The 8,723-nt window shown below is 37.5% G+C and overlaps 1 protein-coding gene across 1 annotated transcript in view; it reads right to left on the bottom strand.

The window, feature by feature from the left end:
* Positions 1-2,326: 2,326 nt before the first annotated feature.
* Positions 2,327-8,723, bottom strand: part of TFEC (transcription factor EC) — a gene marked incomplete at its 5' end in the record, with an annotated part of 14,713 nt that continues 8,316 nt past the window's right edge. Inside the window, 2 exons of the mRNA XM_009579327.1 lie at positions 2,327-2,947; positions 3,872-4,019. Of these exons, the coding sequence (XP_009577622.1) occupies positions 2,567-2,947; positions 3,872-4,019 (529 nt within the window). The remainder of the gene's footprint in view (positions 2,948-3,871; positions 4,020-8,723) is intronic.

Here is an 8,723-nt window from a genome sequence, read left to right as displayed (position 1 = left end):
TGGTGCTTCAGACTGAAGCAATTGTCAGAAGAATGAAAATCAACTTTAAAAAATTTAATGGATGCACTATAATGTTTTTTTAGAACAGTGCTTATAAAAGTGATGAAATTCTGGATGTTATTTAAAGTCAATATAGTTCAGAAGTATGGTCTAACTCCCATGTAAAAGTTCAATGGGAAAATCATGTCATACATTCATATTTAATTTCTTTTTCTCCATTATGAGCAATCCACACTGGTGTATTTAAAACTAATGTAGTAGAAACTGCAGTACAAGGACAAATGGCATTTGATATCAACCAAGTATCCCCTCCTTTCATCAGCTGAAATGGACAATACGCATCCTACACTAGACATAATGTGGGCATAAATGTTACTTTTAATTCATTGTATTTTGTATTCAAATGTCAATATTAGGTAGTCTTTGGCAAAACTATGACAAAGTGGTTCCTCTTCTAATGAGCTTAATTTATAGAAGCACTCCAATTAAAATGCTGATCAGTTCTATGTTCAATTACCTTTGGTTAATACTCATTTGTCTTTCCATTCCTTTCTTCCATGCTAAAAAAAAAAAAAAGAAAATGACTAGAAGACTGTTTGTTGTTGTTATTATTTTTAACCATGGAGCGGAAGCATATCTTAACCTCTTCCGAGGGTCAGGTTGTGCTGGGCTGTCTGGGACCCCACACATGCAACAAGAAGATCAGTTCTGCTCTGTTCAGCTTACATCCATAGTTAGTTTGCATAGGCTCACAGAAATCCTTGAGCTTCCTAAAAACATATATATTCTTGTGAAATTGGATACTCCATCATCTTTCATAGCCATCTGGATGTAATTTATGATCCCACTGCTAACTTTCCAATTAAGAAACTATCATGACACTACCTGGGTCGGTCAGGAATGGGCTACGGCCCTGGAGAAACACAAACCTCACAAGGACTGTGAGGAGGACCCAGGTACCAATAACAGAAGAGGCAATAGGAAGAAACAATTGCTCTGTTCTTGGATAATATGTTTAAATACATTTAAAATGTTAACGCGAACAACAATCCATTTTAATCTCTTCTTATTATTTCCAGCCCTGTGACACTTCTGGAGCGTGATGCAGGCTCAGTGACAGCAAAATTAGTACACACTTTTGAAACATATTTGGAATTGTTAGAGAACTCCCTAATGTGATCTTTTGGCTCTGGTTGAGGGAGAGCTATGAAGAATCTGTGCCAGCTTATTTTCCCATGTATTAATATTACAATTAGAATGATTGCACTTAATGTCCTCCAGGAACATACATCACTCTCCAGAATTTCACTGTGTATAAATATGATATGCCTTCTACCTGCCCTCTAACTGCCAAGCCTTTACTGAGTCATCAAAACAAGTTTTCTGAGCATCCCCTCCCAGCAAGCGAGTTATGAGAAGCAGTGCACCACATCAACACTTCTGAATATTCCCTTCAGTTTGAAAAGTTTTCCTTTTCAGCTTTTCTGTAGTGAATCCAAAGCCAAATTTGAAATTAAATTCTCTTTGTTTCCAGTGTATGCAATGGGAATCTTGTGATTTCCAAATGGATCAAAGGCAGGTGTATGGATAAAGAAGAGTCCCTTTGGAAAAAACCTTACTGTGCTGCCAAAGGACACTGAAAGCATTGTCCAGAAGCACACTGTCGTGTCTCTGAATTCTGATCTCTTCCACACAAAAAAGGACACAGTTTGAATATTCTTGGAATAAGCAGCTGACATAGCACTGTTACCAGTAGTGCTTGTTTTAATTTGTGCTAATTGTAACACAGATTAGCTTTGTTGAGTCTTGTACATCCGTACAGTCTTTCTGCTGAAATGTTGTATCTTTTTCCATCTGAGTTTGTTTGAGTCTCTGTCATTATGTTAGTTTCCATTTTTCTTCTGTATCATTAAAACATATATTAAAAGTCTGTCCTTTTTCTACAAATGAAATTTTAAAAAAATGGAATTCCATGAAAAGCTTAATGGATTTTCTCCTTTTAAAGAGAAGCCTACACAGTTTAAGTTTTATGCTCACTTCAGTTGTGCGAAAGCATTACCATCTGTTTTTTCAGATTTTAAAACCTGTAACATCTCTATAGTTTCCAGCTTAAATAGTTCCCTGTTGCTTCATGTTTTGTAGAATTTTTAGTTTTATAAAAAAGAGAATTTAAAAATTACTAAAACTCATGTTAGAGCAGAGAATAGTGAATGCAGATTGAAGAGAGAGTTTGAATACACTTTTGTAACATGGGTATTCCTTTTACGGTAACCATTTTCATAGTGCTGTAAAAAGTCATGAAACGATAGTAAAAACATCCCAGTGAAGAAAGATTTGTGCAAATGTCGGCTGTGAACAGACAGTGTGAATTTGGGGCAAAGTGATATGAGTTCATGTCCATCTCATTTTCCTGTGAAGTAAGGGCTGATTTAAACCCTTGTCATGTAGTAACTTATCTTCACAGTGGCTCTCCTTATTCGTATTTCAAATAAGCACAAACACTATGCTTATGTTCAACTCAGTCTTTTAGCAAGTGGTTTAGAGAAGTATGAGGCCCTTTCTGCTTTTATAAATCATCTCCATCATCTGTGCTAAAGCTGCTTCTCCTGCTGCTCTCTTTTGATGCGGCTGGGGATGTGGAGGACAAGAGTGGGTCTGTTCCAAATGGCGACACTGTGTCATCCAGTAAAATTTCCTCTAGTCGTTGCTCTTCTTTTAAAGCTGCGCTGAAGGACAAATCCGTGAAGTGTGAAAGTGGATCAGAAAAGGCTGTAGATCCATCGCAAATGTCAGAATTTGGTCCATGTGCCAGAGGCATTTGTTGAGAGTAGTCTACAGAGTTCTCCTCTGGATAAGACTGTTGCTTGATGACCTGTGCAGCTAAATCGACAGCGCTGAGTGAAGACATGACTGGAAGGCCGTGTGCACGTGCCTGGATCTCTAGTTCCTAACATTTCGAACAAAAACAATTAGATAATGACTTTAAAAGACAAAACAGTGTCTTCAGAACTATTGCAATAAGTATACGGATCATACATGCAAATTAATTATACCTTTTGTCCAGTTGTGAGACTGCATTTTAAAATATGAAATTGTTAATCTGTGTAAATTTGCCACTCGAGTGTTTTTCTTTTTATTTCCTCTCCTGTCTTTAAGCGACTGCCCTGTAGGAACATGAGGTAGGACAGCCTCTCTAAAATCATTGCGTACTGAACCCAATAAAGGTGACAGAAAAACGTTGCAACTTTCTAGTTCGTTATCCACTGCTACCCAGAGAAACAGAAGATACTTTACTTGATGGTGCTTATGATATACAGATATATGTGTAAATCACCATATATAAGACAATTGATTTTATGTCTGTCTGTCTGTCTATCTATCTCATCTTCATATGTGTCTATATTAAAATCTTTCATTTCAAGCCATGCAGGGCCATATTTGCTCCTTCATGTCACAAGCAGATATAACAGGGCACACTATACCCAAGGAAGTGTAACGTGTGAAATGGTTACAAAGGGAAAATGAAAATACTGAAGGGAATTTTGTGTCCAGTATTGATTTTTGGCTGCAGGGATATACTTTTTTGCTTCCTTTTTTGTCTTTCTCTGGCTCCAATACATACATAAGGAAACTGTTTGTACAAATACTTTATTAACTTTCCGTGTATTCCTTTATGTAAGGTCTAATTATCAAAGGAATTTCCTAGAAATCTAAAAAATACTCCCTCCCCAATATACACAGCAATAAATAGGGAAAGCCAGTTCATTTTTAATAAATGCTATTTGGGGAAAAATTATATAGATTAATAAAATTTGGTGAGGGATAAGTACTGAGAAAGCTTTGTAGTTCATGGTGATGCTCTTCTACAAACCTGAATTCGGAGCAGAAGTCTTCTGTTAGCATGCTCTAATTTCTTCTGCCTGTGTTCCAATTCTCTGGCTCTCTGTTGTTCTTTTTGTAGCCACTTGATGTACTCCACTGATGCTTTTAAAATAGTTCCTTTGTTCCAGCGCATATCACTGCAGAATGTAGAGATAACCTTTTCACAATTGTGCATGTCAGCAGAATTCATAAGAACTTACAAAATCTTTTACATTAATATGAAATAATGATTTACATGACTATTATTCACTCTTAGATATTATTGCTTCTGAATGGAAATTTTAATAGAATAGTTAAGAAGCCCTTATATAGTAAAATTAATCCCAGAATGAAAATAAGTGTCAAAAGAAAGTAATAAAGTGACTTTTTGTGGGAGAGCTAAATGCAATATCATGATTCTACCATTACAGTTTTTATATTTTTAGTGAAAATTGCTTTTATTATTAACTCTAAGATTAAAATCTATGTGCAGTATTTCTGCATTAATGAACTAGGAAATATACATTACTGAGGTCTTAAGCCTAAATTTTTAAAGATCATTTTGAATATACTACTCCTTTTACCTGACTTACTAATGAGGTTGCTTTTATGCTTGTTGAGAAAAAAATGGTCTGTGCTGAATGCCACTCCTCATTGATGATAGACCAGACAAATCACACTTTGGTAACCATAATGGCTATGGAATGACCAAAATCCCCTTCAAAAGTCTTGAAACAATATAAACGAAGTTAAAATCCACAGCTACAGCAGACCTCAACTCAAAATAAGAGCCTTGCAAAAAAAATAAGATTAGACCTGTGCATCATTCAGGAAATCGTGGTTTAACTTCCAGCTTATAAGCAGTCTTACTAATAACAATACATTTGTTCAAACGCATCTGATCAAGGACTTTCATGTACCTCTTTATCACTTTCCATGTATTCTTTTATGTAAGGTCTTGGATGCCTTGGAACAAGAATGAAATTTCTTGAAAATGTTTAATTTCTAGTAAAGTTCAGTATTTTATGATACAGGATGGGCCCGCTGCATTAAATATACAGACAGAAGGGTTTATCCAAACTGTCCACTGCACTGAAAGATGGCCTAGACTGAGCAAAAGATTGGCAGAGGTTCTGGTCCTATAAAGCAACTTTTAGAGAAGGAAAAAGCTGTTTAAACCAGTAAGAATCTGAGGTTGGGAGTGACAAGTGACCACCTTAGTGCATTTTATTTTAGTACCTGTTCCAAATACACATATTTACATGCTGGCATTTATAGAGTTAAAAAGAAGTATAAATTACACTCCAGTCAATCATCACTTTCCATTATTCCTTGGTTGCTTTAGTTAATGAAGACTTGCTCCTACACACATGCTCACCCGTGGTGAGTAAAACTGTGATTTGGAGTGGATTTATTGTGGAAGTGGCTGTGCTTTACATTCAGCCTCCCAGAGTAAGTGCCTAAGGAACCTTGCACCCTTACCCCAAGGCCAAGCACCCTTAAAGACTTCCACTAAGGCCATTGTCTTTCTACTGAATGTATAGGGCAAAAGCCAGGCAGGTACAGGATTTGGGGACCCAGACCACCTGGCCTTTCCCTGTACTAGGGATAAAACTTTATGGGGCTGATAGCTTTAAAGATGCTCAGAAGAATATGCAAAATTATTTGTGATAAAGCATCACAAATAGTTTTTAATCTAGTGTTTTAATCTAGTGTTTAATCATATCCTAGAATTTTGATCATTTGCTAGAGATCTGGGAGAACCAGCTTTTTGATCGAAGGGGGCTCGAATTCCCATTTCTGTCCTCTCCAGGCAGCTCACAAACCACGGGGTCCCAACACAACGGGACCTCCCCTCATCTCATTGGTGTGGGCCAGGAATGCACAGCTTTCGGGATTAGAAGGCGAGGAGGTCAGAGAGAAAATAATTCTTGTCTCAGACCCTGCTGTCTACAAAGCCAAAACATCAGAGGCTGCTCGCTGAAGTGGGTATGTATTCTCATTTAGACCATTCCTGGTCAAAAAAACTAACGCAGAGGTGGGAATAGGAGCCAAGAGCAGAACCTGTCTCCCTCGTGACAGCTGAATCATCTCTTGGCAGTCCTCTGCCTCCTCCTTCCTCTCCCTGTACTCCTTGCCCAGGTGGGAGGATGGAACACTTTCCTGCCAGCATCCCACGGACTCCCTCCTAGGAGAGGACTTTCTCCTCGCATGTGGGATACCTATGTTCAAACTGCAAAGGTTAAGGAAGTTTTTAGTACACACGATGCTTACTTTCTGGACAAATCTTTGACTGCCATCACCACATTATAATCTTGTTTTCTTCAGACCTCTTTGGAAAGTTAGGTAAAATACTGAGAGGTCCCTATTTACGCCTGAATTGCGGTAGAGTTTGAACGGCAGCGAGATGCCTGTCTGTCTACACCAGAGCACTCCTGAATAAATAGGAGCAGCTAAAGTTAGGAGGACAACAACATTTCAAACTGGGAATCTCCACTGCCATCTTAGATATGAGCTATATATAGCTCAGAATTACAGTAGGTTTTTGTTTAATTTCAAGTGAAAATGACTGATTTAGGACATTTTCATGGCAACTTTGAAAAGTGCTACAGTAATAAGAAAACCTATAGCATAAACTCTGGAGAAACACAATCTGCCTAGGCAAGGAGGGTCAGCTCCTCCTAGCGTGTAATTAAGACAAAACTGATGGTCTGAACATAAAATGTAGCACTATGAAATTAGAAATTAATCCATAGCTGGCAAAATGGAAATAATTAAGACATGTAACAGCAGGAGAAAAATACGCATATATCACATATTTCATTGTGATTTCACAAACAATTTCATGTCAGTTATAAAATATTATGAATTCAAAATCAAATTCAGACAAAACTACTTTTGGTTAATTTTTCTGATTGACATATGAATAAGCCATATATTCATGACTGTATTTGGAATCTTTTTGTGATGAACTTCATTCACGTTACACATAATTGACAACCTTTGTGATATTGCTTACTTTTAGTTCATGTTGTCTTGATAGTTTGAATTTTTACGTATATGGTAATGACATTTTTTCTCATAGGTTGAAATAAATCTTCACTGGAGGGCTAATTCCTGGATTCAAACTGCCAGAGAGATGGATCTGGTCAGCTTCTGCATAAGATACATGTGGATAGATATTTCTTGTTGTAATATTTCCAAATTTTAGAAGCAAAAGTATCATGGAGATCTAGGATGAAAATGCTGTGGCTACTATTATCATTTAAGAGACACTGTTATTTTATGTGCATGTGTGTGTCTGTGCGTGTGCATGTATCCCGAGTATCTTCTACATCTCTACTCACATATACACATATTGGTTGGTGTCTTATTAAATGAGGAATATTGAAGCTAAATCTTCCAATCCCTGAAGGCCACACAGCAAAGGATCAGCTGGCAACCATAGAAGTCAATATGTCTTTCACTCCGTGTCACTCTATTTGTAGCAGGAGCAAAAGAAAATACTGAAGATGCCTGTGCTGGTTCTGCATCGCAGACACTCTCCATCCACTTTAGCCCAGAGCACCATGCAGCTGTCACAGGACAGTGCTATGGGGAAACAGGCCCTATGCAGATGTGCAGGGTTGGAAGAGTAGCAATATAACTAGTGAGGATGAAGGCAAACGGGGGGAATGGCACGGGGAAGTGCCTGCATAGCAGTAGTCTGCAATGCATCTAGCTCTGCTTAGCAGGCAGGCAAGCAGATTCATCTATGATGGGAAGAATAAAACACCTCAGCATCTGAACATGGATTAAATCCAAGCACAGCAAGTGCATTAGAAGAATTCAGAAATTCTCTGATCAATTATTGGTTTTCTGTTATTTCTCTGATAATGCTGAATTCTAAATTGGGTGCAAATAAAGTTATCCAAAAAATTATAAAAGTAGCACTAGGAAATTGTGGTTTTTGCTTTTTAGAGATTTATATATTGTGCTTGCTCAATATATAATAGAGATAACATTTGAAATGACAAGGCCTACAAACCCATTTGAGAACCTCTGAAAACTGAGCAGCCACTGGCAGTTGTTAGTCATTTTATTGGAAACTGCTTTATGAAGACAGACAAAACAGTTGCATTCATAACTGTTTTGGACCTGTGAGGTTTGATATAGATCAACTACTCTTTGGAGACGGCAGGACTTTTTTTTTTCATTTTACTCTTTCACTGTCTCTTAATTCCTTTCTTTTTTTTTTTCCTTATTCTTCATTTTTATTGTATGTATGTAAGGCTCCATCCTGTAAATACTGAAACACATGGGAAACTCTACATGTGAAACAAGTCAGTAGAGAGCAGTAAGAAGTTTTGCAGGTCTGGTCATCAGCAATGACCTCTGCAAAGGAGGATTGTGTCTTTGTGTGTGCATGTGGTATCATAATTTGAAATTTTTAGCAAGGTATGCACATGTTATCTAGTTTAATTAACAGAGGTCACTGCATGGAAAAGTAGCAGATATGTAAAAAACACGTTGTGTTTAACTAGTCTCTGAACCTTAGCTCCTCCAGATCAATCTCTGTACAAATCTCTAATGCCCAGACCAAAACACGTAGCTCTCACTTAGGAGAGTTTCTCATTTAGGAGAAAAGAAACATAGCAATGAGACTGATCTTCAGCTCATTTCCATTAAGGTAACTTTGTTGAAGTCAAAGGAGCTTCACTGGTTTACAGAAGTTGAACTCCTGTGGGAAGGACAAGAGCATCTGATCATCTAAGATTAAAACTAATTAATGAAAACAGGGCTTGGGAGAGGGCGATAGTCACAGAGATTGCCAGCCATAGAGCAGTTACTAATAACAAATACATCTGTGAAGTTGAAACTAT

This window comes from Fulmarus glacialis, unplaced genomic scaffold, assembly GCF_000690835.1.
Source record: "Fulmarus glacialis isolate BGI_N327 unplaced genomic scaffold, ASM69083v1 scaffold19986, whole genome shotgun sequence".
Taxonomy (NCBI): domain Eukaryota; kingdom Metazoa; phylum Chordata; class Aves; order Procellariiformes; family Procellariidae; genus Fulmarus; species Fulmarus glacialis.
This window is presented reverse-complemented; position numbering and strand designations above follow the sequence as displayed.